Source organism: Crocodylus siamensis, chromosome 2 (assembly GCF_052110815.1).
Source record: "Crocodylus siamensis isolate JL-2025a chromosome 2, ASM5211081v1, whole genome shotgun sequence".
Classification (NCBI taxonomy): domain Eukaryota; kingdom Metazoa; phylum Chordata; order Crocodylia; family Crocodylidae; genus Crocodylus; species Crocodylus siamensis.
The window spans coordinates 237,062,357-237,077,115 of NC_143396.1; the positions used below are offsets into that span (position 1 = coordinate 237,062,357).

Here is a 14,759-nt window from a genome sequence, read left to right on the forward strand (position 1 = left end):
AAATCAGTCCCTTAATGTATGTTGATAAATGAATGAGACAGCTTCTTCTTGGAGAGTGGAGCAAGACTTCTAAAGGAACCATTACAAACCTCTTCTTTTTCCAATGTATCTGCAAGGCTAATTTTTGACTGTGCTTCCTCTAACAGACCAATATTAACATATATATTATATATAAAACAATCCAAAATAAAAACACTCCAATGCACACCCATCTCTTTTTGGGAGAAAAAATATACTTAGCTGATATTAGTCACATTGCTTATTGCTCTACTGTAAGATGCTTAGATCCTGACATGAAAAGCAAGGTATAAGAACTAGAAGTACCTGTTTTTCCAATTGGGCAGGGATTTGGAGGGTCAGGGTATCCTTGATCTTCACTAAAATCCTTTGGTATGTGATCTCCTGTTAGCTCAGCGACTATGTTTGGGATATTGCCATAAGGACCCAAGTGCTGAAGACCTTCATGTGCACCACCTGATGGAGAGAAATTCATGCTCAGCCTTTTTAAAATGAGAAAAGTCAGACTTTGCTTTAGCTTTTCCAGGAAATCTAGGCCAATATTTTTTTTGTTTAAATAGCTGCTAGCCTCCAAATTCATGTTTAGGAATGTAACCTTGATGCAGTGCTAAACACCAAGTTCACAGCCCCTTTCTAAGTCAGACCACTTTGGTATCTAAGCCTGGACTTCAGAATTTAACTTCAGGAAGTCCTTTTGGAATATCTTAATCCACAGTTTTTTTCTAAATACCTAAGGGATGAGTAAAAGCATGCAGATATATATATCTAATATTAGAGACAGTAATGGAGTTGAAAGACAATACCTACTGTATCATAGGTAATGTTACTGTTCACTGCATCAAGTAAGAATTGAGAAGTGGTAAGATAGCATACATAGTGCCAAAAAGACAATGTCAGAGAAAAGAAATAGCACTCCTTTTCAGGAATTTGTTAATAAATTCAGTCATAGGAAAAAAATAAAGATATATCTTGGCTATAAGCTGATTACATGCTCATCAGCTAAAAATACATTGTGTCCATCTCTCATTCTGAATAATAAATCTAGTGTTTCTTCTACAGTAATAAAAGCAAAAGCAATTACGACTAAGTAACAGCATTCAAGAAGTCCATTGCAGAAGCACTCTAACTTTTGAGCTTTACTCTAAGCACTCCCATTTAGGTTGGGAGTTAGCCCTTGTGGCAGTGAAGGGGCTCAGAATTTGCCTGCATAGCCTAAGCGCAGCAGATAGGGGGGTCTCTTGCATACCTCCCAGTGTGCTGCCAAAGACTCCCAAGCAAAGCTCAATAGCCAAGCTGCTGGATCAGCTGATGGGGACATCAAGGCCATGCACCTGGATATCCCCCAACATACACACACACGAAACCAGGGCATCCTGGACAACACACACACTCCACAGAACCCAGCCATCCGGGGCATAGCTGGGCCAACTTTCACGCAGCCAATAAAGGTGATACCTGCCTCTTTTGCAATTTCCTGGGGTGATGGAGAACAGGTGCTATGGTCATGGGGTGCCCGATTTCATTATCGATGATCATTAGCCTCCCCCCCCACAAATCCTCATTGGGGGCCTGGCTTACCTCCTCCTGCCCTGGCTCATGAGGCTCTGTGGGGCAGCCAGACTGCTGGAAGGAGCACTTCAACTATGGACTGGGCCTGGCACTGCAAGCACATGTGGTGCAGGCATGGGGGAAATGTGGCCCTGCACCATGGCAGGTTGCCTGGATCTGTGAAGCCTTGGCTGAGGACCACCTCACCTGCATGGACCAGGAGACTTCCCCAGATGAGTAGGGCCTGAGGGTGAATGCCCATGCCCTAGCACCGAGCCATATGTCACCGTCCATGGGCTCCTCCAGCACTGCATCAGGGGCACAACTGCCCACAACCCAGGCTGCCTGAGCACTGTCCCCCTCCCCCTTTCCCTTCCCAGCCCTCCCCTCCCATGCAGTGTGGGGGAATGTGGCATGAAAAACAGATGTGCCACAGTTTAAAATGTTGTGGTTGCCAAACTTTTCCTGTGTTTAAGAAAACCTGTTGAACATTGCCCTCATCTCAGCTTGATCCTTCCTCCCAATCAACACAAAACAGCAAAGCTTTGGCAGTGACGGAGTGGAAAGGGGTTTGAGAACGGGATGACAGAACCTAAAAGGAGTTTGGGGATCAGGAGGAAAGCCACAGGGCCTGAACTCAACAAACATGAAATCTTGGAGAGCAGGCACTGGGTAAGGGGCTTTGACCTGGCACCCTAATTTCAGGGGTCTGAAGTCAAGATCAGGGACTTTTCCATGGAGAAGCTGGACAGCTGCATGTTACCAGACCCAATGTCTGTCTGAGAGAACTGCAAGCCAGGAGGCATAGCCAAAACAGGCACTCAAGACTGCTGGCCCTCCCACATGGGACCCCTGACCCCAAGGCTCCCAAAACCATGTCTCCCCTTTCAAAGACCACAGACCCATGGCCCTCACCAACATCTGGGGCTCATATCAGGCAATTAACCCAAGCTGTGGGGGCTGCATATTCCCACCAAGGTTTCACTGCTCCCTTTCAGCAAGACCCAGGCCAGGAGTGAGGCCACAGGGAGTGGAAGAGCTCCCCTACCCCTGGGCCTCCCAGAACGGGACTAGATGAGGTAGGATCACCAGGTCCTGCTGCCAAAAGCTATCCAATGGCCATCTGGCCCGGTGGGCTGCCCTTTCTCCCCTATTTTGAGCATTCCTTGGCACCCTTGGGACAAGCCTGGGATCACTTGGGGGGCCTGCTCCTATGGGGTGAGTGGCAGCAGTCCAGTACCATGTGCATTAACTCCCTGTCCTGGCGCTGTAATTCTCTCAGCTCCACTGTGCCACGGGATGTCTCCTTCAAATTATAGCTAGCCATCTGGAGCAGATAGGCAAGCCCCGGCATGTGTGCCAATTAGTGGCACACTGAGACATTTTCTCCAGCATGCCAGGAAGTGTGTGAGGAAATTGTTTTTAAAAAAAAAAAATAAGTTGCTGGTCCAGGCTCTCTGCCGCAGGCTCCCAGCTGGCTCAGCCCCAAGCACTGCCTGCAGCAGCTGGTCCCAGGGGGCTCCTGCAGCCAGGCCCTTACACTGGGTGTGGCTCTGCCCCACTCGCACTGTGCCCGACCTGCAGAGGCCGAGCCCAGACCCAGAAGCTCCCCCGAACCCAGCATCCTGGCCTGGCCAGGCAGACTCCCCCTGCAGGCAGAGCAGCTGTGGCCCACACCTGCAGCTGAGCAGGCTGAGCCAGGCCCTACTTCAGGTGCTGCTGGGCACCCCGGCTCACCCACCGTGGCCTGAGTCTGTGGGACCCTGGGGCAGCCATCGCTTCTTGCACAGCCCCCAATCTCCTGCATGGCCTCTGCATCTCTTCCCTGCACAGCCCAGACCCTGCCCCAAGCACCCAGCCCTAGCACCTGGTGCCTTGGTGCTGCCCCTGCATGGTTGAGATGGGGCCTGGGCTCCCCCAGATCCAGGACTGTCAGGGCGGTCTGAGCATCCCAGCCTTGGGGCTGCTGTTGATGTGTCAATGCCTTCCTCTGCCAGAAACTGCACTGAAGCACTGGGCTTGAGCCACAACCAGTAGCAGTGGCAGATGTGGGTGGCAAGGGACATACCCTCTTCCTCAATTTTCCTCTCTTCCCTTTCTCCTCTTTTTTTCTCTTTTTTCTTTTGTTGTCCTCCTTTTTCTCTTTTTCTGTCTCTTCTTTCTCTCCCCTTTTCTTTTTTCTCTTTACCTCTCTTTTTCTCTCTCTTTTCCCTCCTCTCCTTTTTTCTTTCTGTTTCCCACTCATTTTCTCTCTCTCATCACAACATGCTTAACAAAAAAGAATACCCAAGAACAAATGTAGTATATGAAGTTTTATTTATTGCCACCAGGTTTAGAATTTTTAGAAAACCTGGTATTTACTGTTAAAAAAAAGCAACATACATGATTATTAACCATATTAATATGCAGTGTGTCCTGCCATGTACCCCCCCTCTGCCCGTTCTGTTTTTCTGGCATGCTGGCACTCCAGCACCTTACAAGATAAGACACTGCAGTTTTTTTTCAGCACTCTGGCCAAAAACCTTGCCTATCCCTGATCTAGAGGCTCCGGTCAGGCAATTCAACAGCAAGGCAATTCAACAGCACCTCCTCCCTACCCATCATGGCCAAATCCAGTCTCACAGCCCCTGGTGACAAGAGTCTGTGGTACACAGCCTAAGCTCAGAAGCTGTGACTGGAACTTGTAATGAATAGGAGACATTTCGACAATGCCTCATATGTACATCTTTCATTCGATCAACAGGTGTTAGGCCACACATCCTGGACTCTGCACCCTGGCAGTGAGAGCCAAGGGGCTGAGACAACAGATCCTACACAGGAACTGTTGTCCCTCATGTGTCCCTTTCCAAAAGTGGCAGGGAGGGAGGGAGGTCTGTTTTTTTGTTTTGTTTTGGGGTTTTTGTATGGCAGAGGAGAATTTTTCTTGTCCCTGCAGCAGTTGTCAGATATAGCTTTGGTATATCTCCTGTCCCTTACCTGGGGGTGCTCTCTGAAAAAACTGCTGTTGACCCTTTTGCCTGCTGAGCTCACTAAATGCTATTGATCCCTTTCTACAAGTGCCTTGTGAGGAGGGGGACCTGTTGACATGCAAACACTCAGGGTATCTGTGCTTAGTCTCAAATTTCTCATGCAGCGTAGCACGGCCATGACCGAATGGACATGTCAGTTAGGCAGATTATGATCCTACTGAATTGGACATTGTCTCTTAAGCACCCAGGAGTTTAAGGAGTGGCGGGGAAGGGAAAATTGGTGTCTTGGCTGGGCTTCCCTGCCTGTCACCTCTGCCTACGCCCCTGCATTCCTGGTCCCAACCTCTTGGTGGGCTTCTCAGCCATAATGGCTCAAGAGAGGGTTATGACCACAGAGGATGGCCTGCAGGCGCAGCTGGTGAACTCAGACTGGTGGGGTGTGTGGAGCAACCCAAGGAAGTGTGGGGGGAGGGGAGGATTGCAGCCTCCCCGCTATCAGCTGGAGTGCCTGGATGGCTGCAATCCCCACCCTGCCCAACACTTGTCTAGAGTCAAGCATGTGGTAATAGCCCTCCCCATTGACGTGGTCTCAGCTGTAATCCCCTTGCCTGCATCTGCTGGGTGATATGCTTGAAGATGTCTGTGATTCAATACCCTATCTGGAGCTGGATGTCCTCCTCACCCCAGATGGCAATGAGATCTTTTATTTCCTCATAGAGCCAGTTCAGTGTCTGGAGTTAACTCATAGCAGTGGCCGGTCCAGTTTTGTCCATGGCGGGGTGATGGTCTGGCTGCAAGGGGAGGTGGTGGAAGGTTGGATGAAAGCAGTGGTGAATGCACAAAAATGAGGTTTAGGGCATGTGGTTCTCACTCTTTCTTCAGGGGCTTAGGGCCACTGCTCCTGCTTCACCTGGCCTTGGCTGCTTCAGTCACCTCCACAATCTCAAATTTCCCAGACACCCTGTGATTCTGGCAACACGACACACCATGCCCAGGTTGCAAAATTCAAAGGTCCTCATCCCTTAACCAAGGAGACAGCTAGCCATGCCCCACATGGCCCTGAAGGTTCCAGGGGTGTCTGTCAGCTCACTCCAGCTTGGAGGTTCACTGTCCCCCTTCCCCCTCCCCCAACCACATCACCCTCACACACTCAACTAGCTAGTTGATCATTTATTAGGCAGATGGTCAATGAAGAAGAAGATGGGAAGTCAACCCACATTGAATGAGAATGAAGCACATGGCAGGAGCCTTCCCTCTGAAAAAGCTAGAAAATGGGGATGGCAAGTATTTAGGCCCCAATCCACCGTTTTGTTTTGTTTTTTGGGGGTTTTTTTAAACACCCGTATAAAATGGAGGATGTTAGTGGAGTGGATTCTATTACTGGCATGTTATGAATTTCAACCCCATATAGTACTTGCCAAATGTTATTAGATTTCCTTTTTTCATTTCCACCTTTTCTTTCCCATCCCATAACTGGCACTGTATAAAATCCCTGTTTTTAGGAGATTTCAATATAAATATAGATATTACAAAAGAGGTGACACTAGACACCACACTGTCAAGTGGTTGTTTTGCATTATTACAAATTTATTTTTATATTCAAAAAAGAAATCAATCAATCAATCTGGCTTCAGTTTATAAACTGACTCATAGGGGCAGATGTGGTATTGAAAGGCATGCAATTTTAAAAGGAAGAAGATTACAGAGGTCTGAGACAGAGATAAGAAGAAAACCTCTCCTCTCATTACTTTCCATCATCTGGAGCTGTAACCTTTCAAGAACAGACATAAAAGTAGAACTATTGCAGTGCTGGAACCAAAAGCATATGCCAGGTACAGATCTAAGACTAATACAAACACTCCCCCACGCACCTAAATTGAAGTTTCATATTTATCTATTCTCTATGTGAAAGTGATTTTTGAATGAACTATACAAGTCCAGAGAGTTTTTGATTCAGAGCTGAGAATTAACCTAAGTGTGAAGCAAGCACAAACTTGGTTTGAGCAAGACACTGTTTACATCAGGACATTACAAAATAGTTCTGAGTATAAGCAGCTGCTTACTACATCAGATGCTTCTGAAATCACTTTGGAGAATGCCAGGATGGCAAGTAAATATAATGGATTGTAGGTATTGAAAAAAAGAAATACAGTTTACTTTTTTGTTACTTTTTTCCCCCCACAAAAGCCTTCAGATGGAGTAAGTGGAGTCCTTTCCTTTTTTTGTGTCCTCATGACAAGGCATTTAGCAAATCCACTGGAATCTGACAGGGCCACAACACGAGCACTTCTGTGATGGACTCAAACTTGTGATCTCCAGGCTGTCAACTTTGCATCTTAGTGTCCATACCACCCAAATCCCCAGAAAGCGGAGGGTTATTAAAATAATTTAGGCAAGATTTTGCTTCCTAATTTACACCCACACACATAACTGGCTCTTATTCTTATTTTCTTTGCAAGTGTATTGGTGATGCTGCTGAGCTCTGATAAGCTTCATTTGGCTTCATTCACCCCTGAATGGGCTGTCTTCTCTCTCCCCATTTCCCCAAATTGTAGTATTTCTGCATACTTGTAATGCTCTTAATGATTACCCAGCTCAGACAATTTCTCTAATGCACTGCAAGAAGACAAAATAAAGGCAGGCTAGAGATGTATCTTATAAACAGTTCCATGCAAAGACCTGATCCTGCTCCACTTGAAATCAAGGAAAACTTACCCCAATTTCAGATTTAAATGTGTTACTATATTTAAAAACTTTCATATGACTGAAAGACTGCGAGAAAAATTTAACCCAATTGCCATGAGTGCAAACATTCAATACTTTTTAAAACCGCCAAGTCTTTGGGCACAAACTCTCTCCTACTGCCTGAGGAAGGGTATTCGTGTCCGAAAGCTTGCAAAGAACTTTTTTCCAACTATTTAGCTGGTCTAATAAAAGCCAACACATCTACCCAAAGAACCTTGCCTGCCTATGTCCTTAGATCAACACAGATATGACCAACAATCTTAAAACTTCAAACAATTTCTTGGTAAACAGTGTATTGTCCTGGGACATGGGATCAAGTGTCTTGCAAACGTTCGATGCCTCCGATTGGCTGGTAATGTTAGGATGCCAGCTAGTAAGGCAATTGCTACTGATGAAATACTTATAGTATTAAATACGTGATAGGTCCTAAGTTCTCTTTTCTAGCTCATGAGCTGGCAAATGAGACTGCCTGACTGCCTCCATTCACCACTCACTAGGGGTTCAGGAGAGTAACCCCGTTTGTCTGGTGGCTTGCAAAATTCTGTACAGATTTTAGGAAATATACTGGATTCAGAAGGAAAGATCAAAACACTCCTTTTGCAGGCAGCACATTGGGAGGGCAGGGAAAGAATTTCCTCTCCTCCCACTGAAGAAGATGAGGTGCTTCCCAAGAGGAAGATCATAGACAGAGTCCCAGAGGGGTGTTGGGTTTTTTTTGATTGCTGAGTGAGTCTAAGAAAGGAATGCTACATTAAGGCTAACAAGACCATTGGATATTATTATTCATACAACCAGGAAAAGCGAAAACTGAACAATGGTAACTAATAAAATAAGCAATGTGGGAGCTTGACAAAAGCTATATCTATGGGACTCCCAGCAGCATACTTCAAACTCTGTACTGAACCAGATTTCTACCGATTCCACGTGGTTCCAACCCACTACTGAAATGACCAGGATTATTAGAAATTGGCTTCAAGACACAAGAACAGAGAAGCACTCTCTGCTTCTTTATGGGCCATTTAATTCATCCAATGGTTTTTGGGACTTTGTGTCCATGAGCTGGACTCGTGGGTTTCTGATCCTGTCTCCTGTATTGAACACAGGCAGTATAAGTGCTTCTCACAATCTACATTTACACATGCATTTGGTTTCCTTAGACATGTCAGAAAGCAGTGATGCTATATGTGCACAGGTGTGCTGACGTACATTTTGGGCATATCCAAGTACACTCTTACTTCCATTATACAACATGCCCATTGCTAGAAATCAGTGCAGATGAATTGGTTCTTAAGACAGGTTAACTGTGAGACAAAACAAAACAGAAGCCACATTCGGCACTTGCTTACCTGCACCCATGACAATAAGCAATAAAAGAAATTCAGCAACAAGCAATTTTCTGTGTGTGGAAGGATGTATGCTGCCCAAAGGGAGGACATGGGTGGGCCTGGGGATAGAGGCTTCACTGATTTTGCCAGTGATAATCCGGGGTTGGGCCCGACCCACTGCTTGGGCAGAGAGGAGCTCTGACCTAGGCTAGACCATTGCCCCACGAGGGAGGGTGAGAAGAGTGTTGCAATGCTTCAAGGGATGCCAGGTCATGATGGGACCATGCCAGGTCCAGGAGACCTACCATGAGTCAGATTCATAGATTGTAAGGCCAGAAGGTACCTTGGAAGATCAAGTCCAGCCCCCTGCAGCAAGCAGGAAAGATAACTGGGGGTCAGGTGACCCCACCAAGGTGACTGTGGAATAAGCTCCCTCCAGAGGTGGTGCAATAACCTACCCTGGAAATCTTCAAGAGGAGACTAGACAATCTGGACACCCTGACTGAAGAAGTTTTTCCTAATGTTGAGCCTGAATTGATCTTCCAGGAGTTTGTGGCCATCACTCCTGGCTTTCCTCCTGGGTGCCCTGGTGAACAGCTGCTCACCAAGCCCTTGATGTACTCTCCTAGTGTAGTGGTAAGCTGCTACCAGGTCCCCTCTCAGCCTTCTTTTCCTCAGGCTGAAGGGTCCCAGATCCCTCAGCCTTTCCTCATATGGATTGTCTTTTAAGATTCTGATCATATGGGTGGTTCTTCTTTGGACTCTCTCTAACTTGTCCACATCCTTGTTAAAGTGCGGCCCCCAGAACTGAATGCAGTACTCTAGCTGTGGTCTGACCTGTGCTAAGTAGAGCAGAAGGATCACCTCCTTGGCTTTGCTGGAGATACATCAATTGATGCATGCTAGAGTATTATTTGCCCTGCTGGTTACAGCATCACACTGCCAGCTCATTCATACTGCAGTCTATTATTACGCCCAGGTCCCTTTCATTCGTGGTGCTAGTCAGTTTGGTGCTGCCAAGCTTGTACGCGAGTTGAGGGTTGCTCATCCCAAGGTGGAGCATGTTACATTTCTCTACGTTGAACTTCATCAGGTTCCAATCCACCCAACTTGCTAGCCTGTCTAGGTTTGCCTGTAGCCTATCTTCAAGCATGAACACACTTCCCCATAACTTGGTGTCATCCACGTACCTGGCCAGTGAGCTCTTCACCCCCACAACCAAATCATTAATAAAGATGTTGAAAAGTACTGGACCAACCACTGACCCCTGCGGGAAACCGCTGCCCACTTCTCACCAGGATGACACAGATCCATTCACTATGAAGCTCTGGGTCCTATCCTGCAGTTTCTTACCCACCTGACTGTCTTAGAGTTAAGCCCATAATCCTCCAGTTCTCATGAGGACATTGTGGGATACTAGATCAAAAGCCTTTTGGAAGTCTAGGTATACAGTGTCAACCTGTTTTCTCATGTCCAGGTGGTGAGTTACTTGGCCATAGGAGATGAGGTTGGTAAGGCAAGACCTGCCTGTGATAAAGCCATGCTGGCTGTCATTCAGAATCTTACCTTCTGCAAGCTTATCACAGATTCCTTGATGAACTTTTCTAGGATTTTCCCTAGGATGGATGTTTCCCTAGGATGGAGGTTAGGCTGATTGGCCTATAGTTAGCTGGGTCCTCCTTCCTGCCCTTCTTGTGGATGGGCACAATATTGGCCCTCTTCCAGTCCTTGGGGACTTCTCTGGAGCTCCATGAATTGTGGAAGTTTTGCCAGGGGTTCCACAGTGATTTTGGCCAGCTCTTTCAGCACTTTTGGATGAAGATCATCTGGTCTTGCTAACTTGTATACATCTAATTTTATTAACTGGTCATACACTGATTCTACGGCAATAGTAGGAAAGCAATTATTCCTACCGTGCTCATCTGGTACTCGACCTGGGGAGTTTTTCCCCTTGGTCCAGTGAAAGACTGAGGCAAAAGTAGTCATTCAGGAGTTCAGCTTTCTCCTGGGTGCTGGTTACCAGCTCTACTGAATTGTTGAACAATGGCCCCACACTCCCATTTGTTTTCCTCCTGTTTCCTATGTACCCAAAGGAGGACTTCTTGTTGTCCTTGATTCCCATTGCTAATCTAGATTCGGTCACCATTTTAGCCTATCTTATCCGTTCCCTGCAAGTGCAGGCCGTCATGGAATAGTCCTTGTGACAGGAATATCACTATCAGAGCCTTTCCGGGGTGGCTCCACCCTCCTGTAATGGGCCAACCGCCTGCTTACTCGTCTGCCATGCCTTGATCTTACTCAATTAGAAGACGGTTGTAATCAGCAGGAGGCTGCCCATTTTTCCGCGCCCTGGTAACAGGGGGTGCTACCTGCGGCTCCTTTTCCTCCCCTACACCACAGCCCAAGCCTCGCAGATGGAGTTGATGTGGTTTGACCTGGGCCCTGTTATGTTCTGGCCCTCCTCATTACTCCTGGGACTCCTCACTGTCCCCCCTCTCTCTCTCAGGGCTCCTCGCTACCCCTCTCTCTGTCTCAGGTTAAGGCCACTGCACCCCGCAAATGCTGCACCCTCTCAGGCGCCAGGAACCCCCACGCTACTGAGGAGTCCCTATGAGGCCTCCTCCAACCCCTAACAGCCTCAACTGGTCCTCCAGTTAAAACAGTAAACATAAAACATAAAGCCCCTGGGCTACAACATAAAAACTAGACCGTCCGGTCAAACAAAATCTACTCCCTACTAGAGAGTTGGGGGGGGGGGGGGGAAGAGGAGGGCTCCCCAACCCCAGCAGTGACTGGGGGATGCTCTCACTGCCAAAGTCCTTCCCTCTGTCTGTCCAAGCTGAGTCCACTGTGCAGCCCTGGTGACTGGCAGCTGAGCCTCCCCCTTTCTGCCACTAGGGGTCTCCCCAGAGCAGTCTCTGCTCTCAGGCGCAGGGCACCTGAGTGCACTGCGACAGTCCTCCTTGGGGCCCACCCCAAGCTTCCATTGTTTTTAAGCCAATGGAAGCTTTTGGGTATCAGAGGCCTGAAAGCTCGTCTATGTCTATACCAACCATAAAGTTGGTCTAATTAATGATATTACTCGCAAGAATTCTCATCGCTGATGCAATGTTTGAGAGGTTTTCTAAATGTTATTCTCCATTATTACTTTGAATTTCAGATAAATAAAAACAACTTAAATTTCTGGATCAAGTTATATCTGACACTCACACATGAAGCAGGGCCAAATGGGATCAGTTTTTAAAAACTAACTCCATTCATGTAGACTTGAACAAATCACTTAACATTTCTGCCATCAGTTGGTTGAACTGAGTGCTAAATTGAGACAGTTCAGCCAAATGGCAGATATTAGCAATTAATTTGCATCAGTCTATCAATTTAAATTTTGCAAAAAACATTGTTAGATTCTTCCCAGCTATATCAAGTATCTTTGTCTCTAATCCAATTGCCTAATATTGCATTTTACAGACACACAGCAAACACAAAAAACTGATCGTATGAAAAGTTCCGAGTTTTGAGTTACGATTTTCTTCTTTTACTGGACAATGAGATTTTTACTAGAAACATAATATATCTAAATCTATAAAGTTTATTGTACATTTATGATCTGTAGCCAAAACAGAAATTATATTTGCAAGGGTTACATAACTTCATAAAAATGCTTATGGAGATGTGGTCAAAGGAGTTTAAAAGAGCTGTCTTGTGACATCTAGCGTGTATCATGAAACAATTTTTGGGCAGAGATCCTTCATATGAAGATGGATGGCACATATGTACTTAAAAGCACATTGTAACTATGCTGTAAACTACAGAACCGCATAATCAATAAGTGTTTGTATATCCTATATACAGTTTGGTTCACAGGGGGACCATCTGTCAGATACAAGCGTATCTACACTTGTACGTGGCACAGACCTCCTGGCACCAAAGTTCTGTCCATAAAGAAAACAGAGGTACTTAACAGGCTCCAGTGTACTATATTATATCAAAGCTTAAGTTGTCTGCCAAAAATTCAGTTGACTGAGTACAAAACAATATTTTATATTAATCTAAAGAATTGTTTCCTTTCAGTATAACCATTCAAGGGTATTTTTTTCCTTCCTTCTTTACAGATTTTAAGACAACAGCACCTGTTTCAGTACTATATTTTTGCTCACTTGTGTGATTTAATAGCGTTTGCAAAGTTCATTCCTTGTAAGCCATGATGTATTCATTAAAGACAGGACTGGTAAAAATGACATGCTCCGAGTATACCAGTTAGCTATACTTGATCTGAGTCTTCAAGAGCCCAAGAAGCAATTTTTATATTTTAATTCACAAATTCACACAAGTTTAGTACAAAAACTCAGTCAAAAACAAACATTGCAGCTACTCAGTCAAAGTACTGTGACTTACACCTATACATAATCATCCTGAAAAGACAGTATTAAAAACTCTGGTCTTGAATCTGCACCAAGACTTGAGGTACTAAACAGAAGTTAAAGTAAAAGACAAATCAATGAAATATTAAAGAAAACTTTCCTAATGGTGAGTTCTATTACACATCCAATGCCAGCACCACTGCTTGATTTATTTGCTAAAACACTGGAAAGTTGTAGTATGTGGAGAAACCCTACACTAGTAGAGGGGATACATTAGGGCTAGGGACAGACATTACACATAAACCGGTTTAAGTGATCATAAACTGGTTTAAACCTGTAACAGAAAAGATGTTCAGTGCACATAACTGGTTTGAAATGGCTGAAACAGGTTTGAGATAAATCTGGTTTAAATGTAGTATCAGACTTGACTGATTTGGGTAAAACCAGTTTATGGAATGTCTGTCCCAGACCCCTTCCTGATTTAAGTTAAATCAGACTCCCCCAGAAGCTCAGCATTGTTCGGGCTGGGTGGAGCTCCCTGGCTGCAGCTCCAGCAGAGACTTGCAGGCACAGCAGCATCTGCCTGGCTTCCTCCTGCTCTGCCCAACTCCTCACCACTACCTGCTAAACAGGGATCCCCTCTCCTCTCTGCCTCACACAGACACCTCAGCATTAGCTAGCAGACCACATGCTGGCTACAGTCTGTGCTGTGGCAGACAGCAGTGTCATCTTAGGGCTCTTAGGAGCTAATCAACAGCTCAGCTGGTAATGTCCCTCCATTCCTTCTTTGTTTAAAAAGATCTTGAACTAATGAAAGAGGTTGTCTGTTTTCTGATGAGGTGATAAATGCTGATAACAGAGCTGATAGATCCTCTGTTATCAAGGAGGGAGGGAACCCCTCCCCAATCCTGTCAGGGCCTGGTCATATCCCCCTCAGCTCAGCTATATTGAAGGGAAGGGAGGGCTGCTCTAGCACACCAAGCTTCTAGCCTGAGCCACTGCAGGCATGTGCCTGCATGTGTGGGATGTTGGTGCAGTTACAAAGTGATTTAGCCTAGCTAAGTTATACTAACCTGCCAAGATTGAATCAATTCAGACTCACGCTTTTTGAATGCGTGTCTCTAGCCCAGATGAATTTATAGGTCTCATCTGCAATTATGATTTTCTGGACTGACTTTTGTACACCACAGCCCGCTAACAGAGAGAGTAAGTTAGATCTATTCACAAGTATTTTATTTCTCTCTGCAGGGTAGAGCCATCCTTACAGGTTCCATGAACTGAGCTCCATTTTAAACTGAGCTTTAACTTTCCAACACTACATCTTTGCAGCTAGCTGCTGACACTAGGCTCTGTTTGAAAGCAGTCAGGAATTGCTGGGGGAGTGGTGAGGGGAACAGCCATGCAATTCTGGGAGTTTTTTAAACTATTTCCCTAGCTACTACTGCTATTCCAGCTAGTTGGTCAGACAATATCCACAAAACCTCAACTGATTACAAAAAGAAATAAAATTGTACAATTTGCTCTAATAGGCTGTTAGTGAAATGCACCCTCTATGGGTGGGAGGACAGCACAACTCTGCTCTAAAAAGAACCACAAAGTGCAATAATTTTCCTATAACAATACTGAACGCTTGCTCCATACCACATACCAGTTGGAATTTCCTTTAGCCTGTTAAGTGCTTATTGCTGCTGCCCATTTACTGGGTAACACAACCCAAAACTAAACTAAGGGTGCAGTCAGGATCAATGATGCCTGTCAGTTACAAGAAGAGAATGTTGCCTCCAGACAAGTCA

At 45.7% G+C, this 14,759-nt stretch overlaps 1 protein-coding gene across 4 annotated transcripts in view; it reads right to left on the reverse strand.

Annotated features, from left to right (window-relative positions):
• Positions 1–14,759, reverse strand: part of SCG5 (secretogranin V) — a 74,545-nt gene that overhangs the window by 36,383 nt on the left and 23,403 nt on the right. For all 4 annotated transcript variants that reach the window (XM_090033503.1, XM_090033502.1, XM_090033501.1 and 1 more), the window contains exon 3: positions 325–474. In XM_090033503.1, the coding sequence (XP_089889629.1) occupies positions 325–474 (150 nt within the window). The remainder of the gene's footprint in view (positions 1–324; positions 475–14,759) is intronic.